The sequence below is a fragment of the Caloenas nicobarica genome, chromosome 20 (assembly GCF_036013445.1).
Source record: "Caloenas nicobarica isolate bCalNic1 chromosome 20, bCalNic1.hap1, whole genome shotgun sequence".
NCBI lineage: Eukaryota > Metazoa > Chordata > Aves > Columbiformes > Columbidae > Caloenas > Caloenas nicobarica.
Window position 1 is genome coordinate 4,332,700 of NC_088264.1, and position 18,008 is coordinate 4,350,707.

The 18,008-nt window shown below is 52.0% G+C and overlaps 1 protein-coding gene across 1 annotated transcript in view; it reads right to left on the minus strand.

Moving 5' to 3' along the window:
- The window catches only part of ASTN1 (astrotactin 1), a 51,715-nt gene that overhangs the window by 16,542 nt on the left and 17,165 nt on the right, over window positions 1-18,008 (minus strand). Inside the window, exons 2-8 of the mRNA XM_065648963.1 lie at window positions 14,032-14,219; window positions 9,104-9,497; window positions 8,075-8,221; window positions 7,306-7,413; window positions 6,232-6,381; window positions 5,059-5,226; window positions 4,790-4,874 (exon numbers count right to left, since the gene is read on the minus strand). Coding sequence (XP_065505035.1) covers window positions 4,790-4,874; window positions 5,059-5,226; window positions 6,232-6,381; window positions 7,306-7,413; window positions 8,075-8,221; window positions 9,104-9,497; window positions 14,032-14,219 — 1,240 coding nt within the window. The remainder of the gene's footprint in view (window positions 1-4,789; window positions 4,875-5,058; window positions 5,227-6,231; window positions 6,382-7,305; window positions 7,414-8,074; window positions 8,222-9,103; window positions 9,498-14,031; window positions 14,220-18,008) is intronic.

Genomic DNA, 18,008 nt, shown 5'->3' on the forward strand with positions numbered 1-18,008 from the left:
TGCAACTTGAAGCCATTTCTTCTCATCCTATCACTTGTTCCTTGGGAGAAGAGACCAACACCCTCGATGCTCCAAGCTCCTTTCAGGCAGGTCAGAGATCAGAAGGTCTCCCCTCGGCTCCTGTTCTCCAGCTGAACCCCCAGCTCCCTCAGCCGCTCCCATCACCCTTGTGCTCCAGCCCCTTCCCCAGCTTCATTGCTCTTCTCTGAACTCCAGATCTGGGCTTGAGTGGAAGCTCCCAAAATCACAGCTAATCCCTCCAGACCTGCTGCTGATGTTCTGACCCACCTCAACAGGACCCCAGCCACGCTCGAATTGCAGCCCCAAGGGGAGGAAGCCAGACTGACTTCCAGCATCAAGAACCATCCTCCTCCCAGCCCTTGGTCCTTGCAAAGCTCTTCTGGACAAGACAGGTGGGATGAGGAATCAAAGCCCAGTGCTTGCAGGATGCGTCTGTGATGAACAAACCCGGAGCAGCTCAATGGGGGCTGGCAGGGAGGTCGAAGGACCCCGACTTCGCTTTGCTTTGCAACATCTTTGCCCGGGTTTCAGCTGCCGATGCCTCTCTCCTTCCCACCTCCCCACCCCCTGCCATCCCTTCCAAGAAGCTCTTTATTAAAAATGCTAATGCTGGCACTTTCTCCCTGGGCTGCTTGTAAATCTGCGAGGAGAATGGGGCGGGAGGAGAAGGCGGATGGGTGGTTTGGTGAAAGGATCTGAAAGAAAGAGGAGCTTTTTATCTGGCCGTCCTTCAAGCTCGCAAAGCCGAGGCACACAGCAGGGGATGGAGAGAGGCAGAGGGGAAAAAACTGATAGAAAAACGGGTGGAGAAAAAAAAAAAAGAAAGAGAGAAAAAAAAGACTTTAAGCAGGAAAAGTGCTGTCCTTGTCACTTCAGCATGAAGTGGCACCATGGGGACAGGAGGTGGGTGACCAGGACATGGGCTGTTGCACTAATTTGGGTCCTGTGCTGGAAAAAAAACCATCTACAGGGCTGCAGATTGGAGAAAAGGGGTGACTTGCCCTGCATGGGAGGGGAGCTTGGGTGGCCCCTGCTTGCCAGTTGCTTAGAAGTGGATGAGAACACCCAGCAAGATGTGTTTGCCAAATTACCTTAAACTGGCCTAAAACCTCCCTGTGCTGGGGTGAAGCACATCAGAAGTTGAAAGGGCACATTGATAAAGAAGCCTTAAATGCAGAATATTTTAAATCTCATTGGGGTGTCTGAAAAGGGCACCCGGGTGAGAACAGCACATGGGAACGGGGAAGCCGCGGGCCATCGAAAGATGGATCTGAGGCCTGAGGTGAAGAAGTACAAATGCAGGCAGGTAACAGTTTATTAACCAAAGGCAGAATGAGACGGTTTGACTTTTGGTCGAGTCACACCACGAAGTATCTACAGGAATTGGGTTTGATGAGCAAAGACGAGGCAGGGCGGGTTGGGTTGCTGGAAATTGAATCCTACCCAGGAAATGTTGGCGTAAGAGCTGAAAAGCAGCTAATTAACAATGCATATCAAATGAGGAATACAGACTGCGACCACACAAACAGCACCAGCCAGATTTGTTTAAAACAGCTGAAGAGCAGCACAAAAAAAAGCAGCTGATCAAATGTATCTGCTACCCGTGATCAAAAAGATCTTATTTTCTGAAAAATTGATGAAGATTTAGGGAGCGGATGCATTGAGTAAAAGATGTACTGTGGTGGTGTGGATCTCAGCATGGTACCCAAAACACAAACAACACACAAAGCCTCACTGCCATTGCCAATTAAGTGAAAAGATGAGCTCACCTTCATGAGCAAAATGAGATGCTGCTGAGTGAACAGACACCAAACCAACCTATAATCACCGTAAATAAAAACAAACCGATGGCAAACCTATCTAAACCGAAGGGTTGAAAGGAGTTTTCAGATAAAAACACTACCCAAGGAAAACAAAAGAGGTCATAGCCAGACCACATCACTCCCAAGGACACCAAGGGATTTGGCAGAACCCCCAGGTCCTGCTTTGCTGACTCTCCCTTTGCCGAGAGCCGACGTGGCTTCTCCAGGGACTGTCTCACCACTGGGCTTGTGCCACACACAGCAACACCCAACCTTCCAATACTGGAGGGGTTAGGAGCACGTTAGACAAACAACGGTCCAAAATGATTCGGGCACCGTTAATCTTGCCTTGGGACAAGGGGAGAGAGAAGAGGATTTGTAGATGACTCTCTCAGGTGGCCCTGTGGGCAACCTTGTTGGTGGAGCTGGGAGTGATAAGATGAGCACAACAAAAGACAGTGTGGTCTGGCAGCTCAACCTCTACCCCCAAAAAAAGGTAAATACCAGGTTTAAGTTACAAGTTATTCAATTAAATGGGCTCCCAGACATGACCCTGTGGAGGCCAAGGTTTCACAGGGAACACCTTGGACAGGTGGAAGAGACCTTCACCATCACAAGCCCTTGCAGGCAGAGCTGCACCAAGCAGCACCTGGATAGCAGGAACAGATCATGCTGCATAAAAAAAATACTCATTAAACATCAAGCTGGCCCTGGCATCATGATGCTTGGTGTGGACACGCTTTCAAGAGCCCCTATAAACAGCAGAAGCTGCAGGCAGGGATGGTTGGCTTAAACGTGGTTTCTGCTGCTACCATTTCCTGAAACAAAAACCTGACATGTTCAAGGAAAAAATCCAAAATGACCCCAAAACTGCTTGGGAGAGGAGCTCTCAAAGGGCAGCACTGAAAAAGCCCCGACAATGCGGCATCAGAGCCATCTCAAGAGCTCAGAGAAGAGCGGAAGGACTTTGATGGCCCCACCATGGTCTAGGGCTGCATTACAGCTTGGCAAAAAAGAGATCTGCTACATTTCTCTGTCCCAAACAGAAGTGTATGCTGGAAATGCTGTGTGGGATTTATCAGAGCCAACATTGGTATATAAGAAGAGACCCAAACCAAAACATATCCTGGCCAGGTATGAACATTGCTGCAGGAGAAAAGGCAGAATTTCAAATGTGAGCATGGAGAAAGCTCCCATGGGGACATCAGGATGGAGCTGGGTCTGAAAAGCGGCCCCAAATCCTCCAGAGGAATGAAGAGCGTCCTGTGCATCTTCCAGGTTAGCGTTACTGAGACTAAAGCTGGGTCTGGAGCTGTGAAAAGGTCCAGAGGGTTCCAGGAATGGATTTGTCCTTCCTGACCTGGGCTTCTCACCATCCATTTTTTTCCCCAAATCGCCTGTAAGCAGCTTTCCCTTTAGATGATGGAGCAGCCGGATCGGGAAGAAGCTAGAGAAGAGCAACGTGCATGGAAGGAGAAGTGTGAAGCTGAGGGGAAGGAAGCAAATGCTTCTCCACCTGTGCTTATCCATTTTTACTACCTGCCTCAATGGACAAAGTCATTTGCCCTCTTGCTTTTTGCCAGGCGGTGGGTCCAGCACGCTGCTGGTGGCTCTAACCAAAGCTGGCGCCAAAGCCATGGGTGTCCGTGTGCTCTTTCCAACTCACATGAGACACTCCTAAACCAGACACATGCCAAAACAAGTGAGCGTCTGGCAGGGGGAATAACCCCCCCATGACCCGGTCCCCATCGCGCAGTGTCCCTGTCAGACACGTGTCCCCTGGGGATGAACAGGGCAAGGAGATGTGTTTCTGCCTGGATTTTCCCACCCTGGCAGTGGTACCTCATGGTGGTTTGGGGACTCTGACCACATCGCTCAGCGCATCCCCAGCACAGGCTCACCTGTCTCACAAGCATCACTCTGTCCCCAGCCTGGCATACATGACAGCCACCCTTGTCTCCCGCAGCCAGTGCTCCGCACTGCATTCAATTGTTAAATTGCTTTTAAAATGGAAAAAAAAAAAAAAAAAAAATCAAACAAGAAAAAAAGCAGAGAGGGGGTTGGAGACAGAGCAGCAGAGCTCTCCCCGGGCCCCAGTTCAAAGGGACACGGGGGGGCCGGCACGGGCCGCCCCCCGCGGCTGCACGGCAGGGAGGCCACCAAGCCCAGCCTTTGATGGTTTTCTCATCCCGCTGTGAAGACTAATGACTTCAGAGAGGGCATCCTGCCATACCAGGAGTGCTGCTACCGCAGAACTGTGAGACGAGGGGAGGAAAAAGGGTGTTGGAGGTGGCCGTGCACATAGGACCTCTGTTTTTGGGGGTGTCTCAGCTTTCTACATGCTACCTCCAGCCATCCCTGCAAGTTCCCATCTGCACGTCAGAGACTCACGAGTGTTAAGGACCAGATGGAGCATCCCCCAAGGGTCATAGAGAGATGGGAACTTTTGGGGTCCTCCACCAAATTGCTGCCGAAATATCAGAAAAATCTCCCTTTGCACTTCCAGGGGTGTAAAGCTGTGGAGCAGATGGTGACTGCTCTGTTCCCTCTGGCTATGGCACTGAAGCAGCTGATCTGCCCAGTTTCCAAAGGAGTGTCCCCACCCTGCAGCCTTCCTCCTCCCCCAGGGACCGCAGCTCGATCTCAGCCTTGCACCCCCAAACCCAAAGCCCCACAAAACGCAGGATACTAAGGAGAGTGCCCACAAGGGGAAGAGGAGCAGCCTCCATCTTCTCCAGGGGGTGTTGACTCTGAAACCTAACAACAGCCTCTTCTACATCACTTCTGATTATTTCAAGGAATAGAAACCCCTGCCTCCCGCAGACCTGCTGCAGAGATTCACTGAGATGACTCCACCTCTTGAGCTCAAGAGGATTTGTCCCAGCCCTACGATGCCACGGTTGAAGCCCAGCAGCTCGTGCGATGCCGGTCCAAGCCTGGGCGGGTTGTGGCAGGCACACACTCACCCCTGGTTTGTTCCCCACTCATTCCGGATGCAGAGATGCTTATGCACGGGGTCCTTCATGTAACCTTCATAGCAGAGACACTCACCTATGGAGAGAGGGGGGGGACACAAGAGGACAGACTTTCCAGGTGCATCCCTGCCAAACCCAGCCTGCAGCCAGCAGCTCTGTTGTCACACGTGGAGCAAGACCAGAACGCATCTTCCCACCAACACCACATTGAGCAGGCAGAGATGAGCTCCCAAACCCACTCCAATGGCCTGACCACCTACCAGTCTCAGGGTCGCACTGGTGCTCGCAGGGGTCGAGGAGGCGCCGGGCGCAGAGGTCCAGGGCCCAGGGCCCGCTGGAGTTTTGCTGAGAGAAGAGGACGACCTGCGCCGGGTTCAGCCAGTCGCTGGCATCCAGCTGGCTCCCCTCCAGCAGGATGAACCGGCTCCCTGTGCCCAGAGGGGAGTCAGCAGCAGCCACGCGCTGCTGTGCCCTCCATCCCACGATGGTCCCCTGCATCCCAGAATGGACCCCTCCATCCTGTGACAGTTCCCTCTGTCCTGTGATGGATTCCTCCATCCCATTATCATGGAATCATAGAATCTTTTTGGTTGGAACAGACCCTCAAGATCATCAAGTCCAACCATTAACCCAACACTGGCACTAAACCATGTCCCTAAGAACCTCATCTCTGCATCTGTTCAACCCCTCCAGGGATGGTGACTCCACCACTGCCCTGGGCAGCCTGTTCCAATGCCCAAAAACCCTTCCCCAGAATAAATGTTTCCCAAGATCCAATCTAAACCTCCCCTGGTACAACTTGAGGCCATTTCCTCTCGTCCTGTCACTTGTTACTTGAGAGAGGATGACCAACCCCCCCTGGCTCCAAGCTCCTTTCAGGCAGTTCAGAGATCAGAAGGTCTCCCCTCAGCTCCTGTTCTCCAGCTGAACCCCCCAGGTCCCTCAACCGCTCTCATCACACTTGTGCTCCAGCCCTTTCCCTTCTCTGAACTCACTCCAGCACCTCAAGGTCTTTCTTGTAGTGAGGGTTCCGTGACGGTTCCCTCCATCCTCTGATCATCCCCTCCAGCCCATGACAGTCCCCTCCAGCCCAAGACAGTGTCCTCTATCCCACAACAGCCCCTTTTCTTCCACAATGAACTCCTCTGTCCCATGCCCATCCCCTCTGCCCCGTGATGGTCTCCTCCACACATTACCTGTCTTCTCCAACCCATGACAGCCCTCTCCATCCTGCACCTGTCCCCTCTGTCCCACAATGGCCACCTCCATCCCACACCCATTCCCTCCACCCTACATCCCTCACCTCTGTCCCACGCCTGTCCCCTCTGTCCTGCACGCATCCTGCATCTCTCCCCTCCATCGCTCCCTCCTCCCCACCGTCACAGCTTGCAGAGAGGGGCAGGAGGAGCGGGTAGGACTGTGGGGTCACTCACCATCAGCGATGAGGTGCTCGGGGACGTGGAGGGTGATCTTGACGACAAGAGGGCAGTTCATGTGGGAGGAGCACACCAGGCTGATGACACAGCTCGTCACGCTGATGAGGGTCAGCGTCGTCTTGTTGACAGGGCTCCGGGGGGACCCCACTGCGAAACACAAAAGCACAGTCAAACCTGAGACCCAAGGGACCGAGGAAGATCTTGGGGTGCAGAGACCCTGCCCAGCTCCCTGGGAATCCAGCATCAATCTAATCCTGCAGCAACAGGACTTTAAAGCAGAGCGGAGATATTGTGGACAAAAAAAGACAAATTAAATATCCCTTTTTCTCCCCCCACCTCCTTCTTCTCAGTACTTCTTTTGGGTTAATTTTGTCAGGAAAACAGCCTCCTGGCTGCCTTTGAAAAAGCACCGGGGAGCCCTCACTGCTCAGGGCACACAGGTCTTTGTCTCTCAGCTTAAGAATCTGAGCAGAAAAAGCTGGTGTGGGCTGAGCTATCTCTTGGGGAGACAAAGTCTGAACTGGTCTCCCAGCACGGGCGCTGGAGGTGAAGGAGACAGTGCCCAGGCCCACCACCCCCAGAAAAACAAGGCACTGTCCAGAGGAGGAGGGAAAACAGACACAAACTCTCCTTCTCTGGGGAGGAAACCTCCCAAAGGGACAGTGCAGGGTGAGAGCCCTGCCCAGGGACCAAACCTGTCTCCATCCTCCGTTGCACACATAGCCGGGACGTGCACAGTGCCAGAGCAAACCCGCAGCACTGCTGTGCCGAGCAGTGGCACAGGAGCGCACGGGCTGGCCTTTGAAGCATCTTACTCATTAATACACACTAAAAAGCCCAGCACAAGCCTCCAGCAAAAATCAGAATATATTTCATCCTCTGCTGAGAAACTCCACTGGAAAGCAGTGGCAGCCCCTCCATGGGACCAAGCGCCAGAGCTTGCCCGCGGCAATCAGCATCGCGCCTGCGTTTCCATCTTCTGCCGATGGAAATTCTCCAAACCCGGAGAGACGACGGCAAAGAAGGCAAGAGGGACCACGGCTGGCTGCCCGCCTCTGCGCCTGTACCCACCTCGGCTGCGCCTGCGGCTCCGGGACGGGTCCGTGTAGAAGGTGAGCTGAGGATCGGTGTCCGCCTCCGTCCCCGAGTCCCCCTCAGGGTTGAGGAATGCCGAGCCGGCTGCAGGGGACACTCAGTGTGGTCACAGTGGGGCTGGCACCATGCCACCCCAAGCAGCCACATCCTACCTCATCCCTTCATAGAACCATAGAATCATTTTGGTTGGAAGAGACCCTCAAGATCATCAAGTCTAACCGTGCATCAAGTCCAACACTGGCACTAACCCATGTCCCTGAGAACCTCATCTCCGCATCTGTTCAACCCCTCCAGGGATGGTGACTCCGCCACTGCCCTGGGCAGCCTGTTCCAATGCCCGACAGCCCTTTCTGGGATGAAATTTTTCCTGGTATCATAAGCCTGGTCTTCAAGACCAGGAACAACATCTGCCAGGTGCAGCAGGGACAGCATCTTCTCCTCTCCCCACCACACACAGCCATGTCCCCCACCACAGCACTCATTACCTTGCAACTTTTCCCCATGGCCATGCCGGTATAAAAAAAAATATTTACCCAGGCCAGCACCCTCTGCATCTTTGCAACCAACCAACCCAACAGCAGTTGCGTCCTTGCAGCCACCACTTCTGTTTCCCCCTACCCAAACCCTTTTTAACATGCTCTCACCCAATGCTGACCCTTTTCTCCACCAGTGAGAGGGTCACCAGCTGGAGCGGGGATGAGTGGAAGCCCAGAGCAGCCCAGCCACCCCAGAGGACCACCCCTACCTCGCGCCTTGTTGTTGATGCGCTTGCGCTGGCTGCTGGAGGTGTGGGACAGCAGGGTGGCCTGCTGGTGGTTGGAGTCCACGGGGCTGGTGGCAATGATGTTGTCCTTGTACTTGTTCATCAGGGACACCTTGGCGTTATCGCTCCCTGAGCGGGAAGAATCAAAGGCAAAATCTTTCAGGATAAAGGTTTTTAAAAAGGAAGGAGGCAAGAAAGAGATTTCCTCAGATCCATCTCAAGCATCTGCATGAGGTCACCAGGGTACCATGGCTGATGGGCTGAGATGCCCCCAGTGCATCCTCCCAAAGCTGCTCAAAGCCCAAAGTGGACCAGCACCTCCCCCAAGCCTAGCCAAAAGCTGAGATTTAACATTTGGCCTCTCAGGACACTTTCTGCATATCCAGGTTTGCAAAAAAAAGGCCTAGAGAACTTTAGGAACCACACCATGCTCTTCACAAACCATGTCTCTGTTAAGAAGGCTCCAGGGGAGTGGCTCAGTTGGTAATATGGCCAAAAATCAAGTGTGTTACAAGCCTCAAGGAATCTCTGCTGGTGATCAGAAGACAGCATTAACTCTGAATCATACTGATGGCAGATATAAATTTTGCTAACAAAAATCTCAGCTGAAGAATACACTGGAAATCCTGGGACATAGAAGTGAATTTTGGGGCTCACCGTAGGACCAGATGGGACACCATTTTTTTTTCTCCATCAGACCACAGGAAACACAGCCCTTCCTCTCAAAGCCCCATCCTGCCTTGTCCCAGCCACGTCCCACTCAATGCTGAGCACTTCCAAACATCTACCAGGTTTTTCAGCAATGGAAGTGCCTTCAGAGTACTACCAACATCCCACGTGCAATGAGAACTGAGAGAAATGGAGATAATGCCTAAAGGAAAACACGAAACAACGGAGAGAAGATGACGTGGAAAAGACTCGGCTCAAGAAGATGAGGTGGAAAGCACCCAGCTCAAGAAAACGAAATGGAAAGGTCCCAGCTAAGCCCATGCTCCCCTGTCCCATCCCCACCTGGCGTGAGGTCCATGCTGGCCTTCTCATTGCAGCCCTGCAGGGAGTCCAGGGTGCGGGTGACCTGGCTGGCAAAGTCCTCCCCGCCGTTCATGCACTCGCGCTGGAGGTGATGCCGCAGGTCGGTGATGTCGTACTCATAGCCATCCAGGATGGGGGTCTCGCGGATGCTGAGGGTCCCGCTGGAGTTGTGGCCCTGGACGCGGGCGTTGCGCAGGCTCTCCCGCCCGTGGCCCCCGATAAGCACCGAGGGGATGTAGTGGATCTCGTTGGCTGCTTCGGCGCTGGCACTTTTTTGGGGCTGCGGTACCCGGCGCCGCTTGCACCAGCGCCGGCGGGTGTAGAGGATCATGACCAGGCAGAGGATGGAGAGCAGCAGGGCGATCATCCCTCCCTGTGGGCACAAAGGCGTGCGGGGCTCAGCCAGGGACCAGCACCAGCTGCCCCCCCAGGGATGCAGCAACCCCACATGGGTTGCAAGAGGGATGCAACAGTGACGCCAGGCAGCACTACAGGCTCAGGGAAGAGTGGCTGGAACACTGCCCAGCAGAAAAGAACCTGGGGATGTTGGTGACAGTGGCTGGACATGAGCCAGCGTGTGCCCAGGTGGCCAAGAGGCCACCAGCACCCTGGCTGGTACCAGCACTGGTGTGGCCAGCAGGACCAGGGCAGTGACCGTCCTGTGCTGGGCACTGGGGAGACCAAACCGAGAACCCTGGGGTCAGTTTTGGGTCCCTCACACCAAGAAAGCCCTTGAGGAGCTGGAGCGAGTTGAGAGAAGGGAACGGAGCTGGTGAGGGGCTGGAGCACAAGGGTGATGGGAACGGCTGAGGGAGCTGGGGGTTCAGCTGGAGAACAGGAGCTGAGGGGAGACCTTCTGATCTCTGACCTGCCTGAAAGGAGCTTGGAGCATCGAGGGGGTTGGTCACTTGTCCCGAGTAACACACAATAGGACGAGAGAAAATGGCCTCAAGTTGCACCAGGGGAAGCTTAGATTAGATATTGGGGAAAATATCTTAATGGAAAGGGTTGTTGGGCATTGGAACAGGCTGCCCAGGGCAGTGGTGGAGTCACTGTCCCTGGAAGATTGAACAGACACAGAGATGAGGTTCTTAGGGACATGGGTTAGTGCACGTGTTGGGTTTACAGTTGGACTCGATGATCTTGAGGGCTTTTTCTAACCAAAATGACTCTGTGGTTCTATGCGAACGCACCAGGGATGCTCTGGAGTGGCCAAAGTGAAAGCAACGGCCAGAGGAGCCCGGTGGCACTGATAAGAAGGTGCTGGCACAGGCTGAACCCTGCCTCAAGCTGGGATGGCTTTGAAGTCCCCACCGAGGCATGAAAAAGCAGCATTTAAAGCAGAGCCTGGTTTTGTTTCACTCTCCCACAACGCGGCTTTGAAAGCAGAGCTCAGATTTATTCCAGGCAAACCCTCCTACAGGCAACTTTTTTCTGACCCATTTCCAAGTGGTTTCAGTGCTGTCACTCTCGATCTTGGGAGATTTTCCCAGGGTATCCTGCAGAAATTGCAGCACAGATTAAAGGAGATCAAGGCTCGAGACAGCCAGATGAATGAAGCGTTGTTTGGGGAAAGCCTGGGCGAAGAGACTCAAGAAGCTCCTGCCCCTGTGGGGACGGACCCCGAAACTGCACCCAGCCCTGCCACCTCACCACTGTCCCCAAGGTCACCCTCCTGCAGGGACATCACCACTGCACATAGAGGCGGCGAGATGAAAGCCCAAGCTGGGCCTTTACACCCAGCTTGCTAATAATAATGATGATAATAATAATAACAACAACAATAATAATAATAGAGCACATGGAGCCAGCTAAGAGCTCCATGTCCATCCACAGCTCCAGTACCTCTCTTCTTTTCTATGCAATACATGATCTTGATAAAATAATATAATTGTAATAATCTGCTCCATTAGGACAAAACATTAAGTGAATTATAGAATGAGAAGCAGGAGAGGCAGATGGAAAAGAAGCTCTAATGGCCATTATGGTTTAACCCTCTTTCATTCCCAGGATAATGGAGCTGCGACGCAGCCTCCCAGCCCTCCTTCCAAACTTTAAAACTTTTTTTAAAAAAAGAAAGAAATACCAACAAAATTCCAGTGATGAAGGAGATGAGCAGTCCAGGGGAAGTAGGGGCTGGCGGGCACCCGGTGTCTCTCTGGCCACAAGCCTGAGCCAGGAGGATGGCGAAATCTTGCTGCAGCCAAAAACTGGATTCCTGCCTGGCTGTGCTCATCCAGAGCTTTTTAGTGGTAAATTCAGGGCCCAATTCTCCATCACACTTTAATCCCTTTGAGTTCCTCCAGTCCATAAATAAATGGGGGCCATCCCCACTGGACATGGCCTCCCACGCCCCAGCTCTCCATCGCCCCAGGGAAGGGTCACCCTACAGAGGGGGTGACAAACAGCTGGGAGTGACACCGGGGCATTCCTGGTCTTCCTTTGCTGCCCTCTGCATGCACATTGTGTCCCCCAAACCCCACAGAGCTCGGCCACACACCTGCCCTGGTAAACAAGGGACGCCAAGCTGGAGCTGGAGCCAGGTAGACGCCCATTTGTTTAGCACTGCAGCTGTGGGTTCTCAAAAAAAGGGATTTATTGTTGCTTGTTATTTAATTTGCAACTGAATTTATTCTGCCTTGATCATCTGAGAGCTCAAACTATCACTGAGCAAAAGCAGCTTGTGGCTACTTGGAATTTCAAGAGAGAGGAGGAAGAAAACCGGCACTTGGGGCTGTTCAGCCTGGAGAAGGCTCCAGGGAGACCTTATTGTAGCTTTTCAGTACTTAAAAGGGGACAATAAGAAAGATGGGGACAGACCTTTCAGCAGGGGCTGTTGCGACAGGACAAGGGGTGATGGTTTTAAACTAAAAAAGGGGAGATTCAGGCTGGACATGAGGAAGAAATTTTTTACACTGAGAGTGATGAGACACTGGCTCAGGTTGGCCAGAGAGGTGGTGGCTGAACCATCCCTGGAGACATCCCAGGCCAGGCTGGACGGGGCTCTGAGCAACCTGAGCTGGTGCAGATGTCCCTGCTCAGGGCAGGGGGGGCACTGGGGGAGCTGGGAAGGGCCCTTCAACCCAAACTGCTCTATGCATCTATGATTCTATGGTAAGTCTCCTCCATCCTGTGCTGGCTGGAGGGGGTCAGGGCACCTCAGACCCCCAATTCCTCTCCATGGGAGCACAGAAAATCCCATTCTGCCTTCACAGAATCACTTCATGCCCCCTGCCCAGCACTGGGAGCGCTTCTCGCAGCGTCCACGTGCGGACGGCTGTCACGATGGATACAGCCCCTCGCTCGCACTTCTTCCCTTGGCAACCACACCGGAAAGAAAGAAAATCAGCCTTGAAAACTCCACGTGATCCCGACTCCGGGCACAAAAGCCAAGCTCTATTTGTCAGGGCGTAAGGATGCTGCTGGAGCGGAGCTGAGAGTGATGAAGAAAAAAGGGGGTGAGGGAGGATTCGATCTGTATTTACACGTTTTGGTAGGAGAGTGATGAGTTGCAGACATCATTCTCATCAGCTCAATAATAAGCCTTGTTTCAGGCACTCCTGTCCCCTCCTTGGCAGTCAGTGGTGCCCATGAAAACCAAGACCACAGTGGCAGAGGAGGGCCAGCCTCTCCCAAGGTGATGCACCCTCTCAGGAATGGGCAATAAAAAAGGAAACAGCCAGAAATGGTTTTTTTTGGGGGTGGCTTTACCAGTGATTTTTTTTTTTTCTTGAGACTAATCATGCACAAGTAATGGAGGAGAAACCTGGCCTGAGGCTGCAATCTGGAGGAGCTATCGAGGCTCTCATTAGGGTAGGCACCATTAAACAGCCTGTTTGCAGCCTCGGCAACACATTGTCTCCAGCTAATTATCTTCCAGTGGCAGAAAAACTGTCAGATTCTTCAGATTTTTTCCAACATAAGGGAAAAAAGAGAAAACAAACAAACAAACAAAAAAACACCCCACGCCGCACACCAAAAAGAAAACAAACGACAAACAACAGATCCACCTCCAACACACAGATCTCTGTCTCACCCTCTCTTCTCTGCCATTAAAACCGCATCCCCGTGTTTCCGCAGGGAGAAGAGCTGTGCAGCCTCCGCGCATGGGATGCTCTTGCTCACAGCATGCTGCAAAACTGCAGCCACGGGGCTGCTGTGCTGATAAAAGCAGCGGTGACAGTGCCTGGTGGCACCGTGACACCCGGAGCAGCCTGCAACGGGCACCATCCGCTGGTCAAAGGGCTCCTGACAAAGTCAACGTGAATTAACCTTGGGTTAAGGTGGTTGAGACCTTCAGAGCCCAGCACTCCCTGGGGACAAAGGGACCCCTGCACACATAGAATCATAGAGTCACGGAAGCATTTTGCTTGGAAGAGACCCTTAAAATCATCAAGTCCAACCATTAACCCAACACTGGCACTAACCCACGTCCCTGAGAACCTCATCTCTGCATCTGTCCAACCCCTCCAGGGATGGTGACTCCACCACTGCCCTGGGCAGCCTGTTCCAATGCCCAACAACCCTTTCTGGAAAGAAATTGTTCCCAAGATCCAATCTAAACCTCCTCTGGTGCATCTTGAGGCCATTTCTTCTCATCCTATCACTTGTTACCTGGGAGAAGAGACCAATCCCCTCCATGCTCCAACCTCCTTGCAGGTAGTTGCATATTTGCAAAGCGATGCAAACTAAGGGAGAGGTTTAAAGCAGCCCAGTGACAAAGCACCCTGCACATAACATTGTCCAGAGAGACGCCCAGGGCAGCTCGTTAAGCTTCTGAAGATGGGCTCAGCTCCCCAGCCTAGGACAGCTGGAGCCAGATGGGGAAACACATGGCTTTTCAAAAGGCCCTACATTTTCTACACGTTTCTGAACACCCAAACAGAGGCTGCCTTCCCATCACGTACCATGACGGAGATGTGGAGGATCCGCAGCTCCTCCTCCGCCGACTCGGGCTGGGGCTCATCCGTGGGGTCGAAGCCGGGCAGGTTGGGGGCCCCATCTTGGTGGTGGATGTGGAAGAGCAACGTGCCGTTCTCCAGCCACTGCTGACGCCAGCGCACCAGCGGGATGTCGTCTGTGTTGCCCGAGATCTCTGCAAAAGCAAAGCTGGTTACGTGGGAAATGCACCCAAAAAATGGGTGGAGGGATCAAGGGACACATACACCAGGCTCCCTCTGGCCACCTCCTGCCAGCATCCTGGTTACCCCTACACAACCCACAACCTGAAGGGTTAAAGTGGAGTAAAAACATATTTTTCTGGGTAAAATCCAGGTGTGGGCCCCTCAAAAAATCCAGATGTGGCACAGGGACAGAGCATTTGCTGACAACATCTCAGTGAACCCGGCGGCATCCTCCCAGCCCTAATCCAGCCAGATTTCACCCATGCGCTTCAAGTCAAACACGGCTCCAGCCATGGGGAGCAGAGGTATAGGACATCTCAGTGGCACTAATGGCATCATTTGGATCGCGGCACTAAATTATTGAAAACGGAAAATATTTCCCCATCCTTCTTGAACAGAGAAAGGTGCACGCAGCTGCAATCGCACCTGCAGTTCTGGCTTCGGTTTTCGGTCTTCAACCACTTTTTTGCAGCTTCCCACACAGGACACAGCCCTGAGATCTACAGAGGTATCCACATCTTCTGCCCAAACACCCCGGCTTTCCTCAAGTACCTTCAGGGTTTGGGGACACTGGGAAAGATAGAGCTGAGCTGAGGAGCAACAGCAGCAGACACCTAAGCAGGAGGAGCAGCTGGGGACGGGGACACGACATGTGCCGCAGGACTCTAAATGCCCAATCAAATCAAATTCACGTGGCTGACTCCAAAATTTCAGGGACATCCAACGGCTGGGTCTTAGCAAAAAAGAAGGTGACACCAGCACTGCCCTGGGAGAGATGGGCACTGGTTTAACCACCACGTCCATCTCAGACCAGATCACCTGGACCACCATCTCAGGCCACCTCGATCTCACCCATCAGCTTGAGCCTGCCTTTTGTTAGTTAATTTTCCTGAAAACACAGGGTGTTTCAAGAAGATGGACCCAATTTCGAAGAGACTGGAATTGAAATTGGGTCCATCTTTTTAAAACGCCCTGTACAAGCTTCCATTGCATTTGGTGAAATGACCATTAAAAAAGCAAGGAGCTTCCCAGTGAGATGCAGCTTTTCCTCCTGTCTCTGCCCCATGGGAACGGTCCAGCCAGACCCGTCCCCTCCATCCCATTTGTAGCCGTCTGTTTATCGATGGCGGTGGGAAAGAGCCCGGCTCGCCTTGCAAATTGCCATCTTTATTTTGCTTGTTTCGTGCTGCCTTCAAATGAAAAACTGGAATTCAATTAAAGCGCTGAAAAAACAACATTTTAAATTTTCTGTTAATTAATTTCATTAGGCTGCCTTAAGTGAGCTAGCTACCGAGGTGAGGCGGGGCGGGGGGGGATGGAAACTGCATCAGGAACCAGGTTCATCCTCCCAAACTGATTTGATTAATCAAAAGAAACATTCGCCGCAGCGAGCGAATTGGCAGATTGTTGCTGCTCAGCACGGGCCGTATTTCTGGCAGCAATCAGTGCGTTTCGAGTGTCCCAAGCAGAGAGATGCTGAGCTCTCCTCGATGCCACGGGGAAGCAAAACCGAGAGGAGTTAAAGCATCTGAGAAGCCAGAAGCACTTTTGAAATTCCCTCTAACCGCTGAGCTGCATGCTTAGGAACACAGATCCCCTTTGAAAAGCAGGTTTTGGGAGCCAGGAGGGTTTGGAAAAAAGCAGATCTCCTCCTTTCCCACCTGGTCTTTATTCATGGGCTGAAAGGGGGAAACAAGCTTTCCCGTTTCCCCAACTCCCCGCGGCTTCTCAACTTCAAATGAACCAGCTCAAATGGAAGAAAATATTCTCCCCGCACCTGCCTGCTAACGTGAAATTAGGAGTAATTAAGGCAAGAGCTTTTATGCACAACAGGGACTCGACGTACTGACATTTGGAAAAATGTAAATACCAGCATTTGCTCCATTGTAAAGAGTGAAAATAATAGATACTAAGTATATGACATTGTGACATTTAGAAAGCTAGAGTTAAAGATGTTTTCCCCCTGATCTGACATATCATTGAAAAAGCAGCACCCTTCAGCTCGTTAATATTTGAGATCTCTTTGATGGAAGTTATTTAAATGATTAATAGATTATAGTAAATTTAAGCCTTAAAATAGTTGTCATAATTTCAAATTTATTTAAACAGGCTTATTTTTAAAATGAAAAATATATTTCAACAAAAAAATGGATTCTTGCTTTAAAAGAGCATATTTCAGCCTCAGAGCCCAAGCACGTTATCCGAGTGCACCAGACATCACGGTGTGACCCTGTGGATGTCTCACGCACAAGTCCAAAGTGCTAGAAACAGAGGAAAACACCCCAGAAATCAAACGCCATCACCCCAAACCAGCAGGCTATGAGCTCTCCATCACAGCACAGGACAAGGCTCCTCTGTCACCTCTGCTCCTGCCCTGGGCAAAGCCTCTTGAGGCATCACCCAGATGAGAGAACTTCATCCTTGGACCTCCTCCTCCTCTCCTCAAGGGTCTTAGCAACACTCGAGCTGCCCCTATCCCACTCCATTTCTACCGTATAAATGCTTTCCTGCACCCATGAAGTTCTCCTGGAGTTCGGTTCAAGCAAGACCAAGACCACCATAAGACCAAGACCAACAGCAAGCTTCCTCCCTAACACAGCATCTCTCTGCTCTCTCTTCTCCCAGTCCAACACATTCCACTTTTATCTTTGTCTCACTCTCCAAGCAGACATATCATCACCTGATGGGAGATGCTACAGTTACCCATGTAGCCAACCAGGACCATTTGTCGGGGTGCCGTAGGGGTTCAGCTCTGCCATGGGGCTGGCGGGTGCCAACCCTGCCACATAGCTCATACCATGGGGCTGGGAGACCCCAGAAGATGTTGGAAGGTGGGCAGAAAGCCAGGAAAAAAATAATAATAAAAAAAAAAAGTCAAGGGGGAAAGGATAATTTCAAGTTCAAAGTTTGAAAGATATTGATGATAGGCTTGGTCCCTGCATGGCTTTCATTAAGGCCTTGGCTATGAAGCCATTAGCACCAGTATTAACTTCTTGCACCTCTGTCAAAAAATAGCCTGCCTGAGTCAGGGGTTAATAACAGTAGGAGCCCATTAATTAGGCTGTGCCGTGCTCACCTGGTATCAAAAGTGGCCCAGGTCCTTCATATCTACAGGAGCAGCAGCCTCCAAAGACCCCGGCTGATGCTTTCAACATACCGGCCGCGGCTGCTCCGCTCCCAGACCATCTGCGATGGGAGGGAGGGGAAAAGGAAAGGTTGGAGAGGAGCAAACCGAGGAGAGGAGATGAGGAAAAGTCCAGAAGAAGTTTCTGCAAGTGGGTGGATTTACACCTGCATCGTTACCGACTGTCCCCAATCACCCCATCTCCCTGGGGTCCAACCCAAAGCAAACCCAGTCCCTTCTGGAGGTGACACTTCTGCACCTCCCAATTTTGGGAGGCAAAATCTCCCTCACTGACTAATTTTGCACCCGACCTGGTGCAACACCAAAACTATGGCCCTCGAGTCCAATGCCAACATGGACCCCCCACCATGTCCTCAGCCCCCCAGCCAAGAACTGGCATTGTGGCAAGAGGGAAAAAACACACAAAGAGAGCAACTCTCCTTAAAAAAGCACGGCAATATTCTGATGAAAAAAAAAAAGCAAAACTATTTTCCTTTCCATTTGGAAGCGTTTTGCGCTAATAGACGCCTCCAATTACTCAAATGAACTCTGCCATAATGCCCGTCTCTGCAGACTCATTTCGTACAGCAGAGCGCAGGTTTTGACTTGGACTTACATTTCCTTGTTAACATTTAAA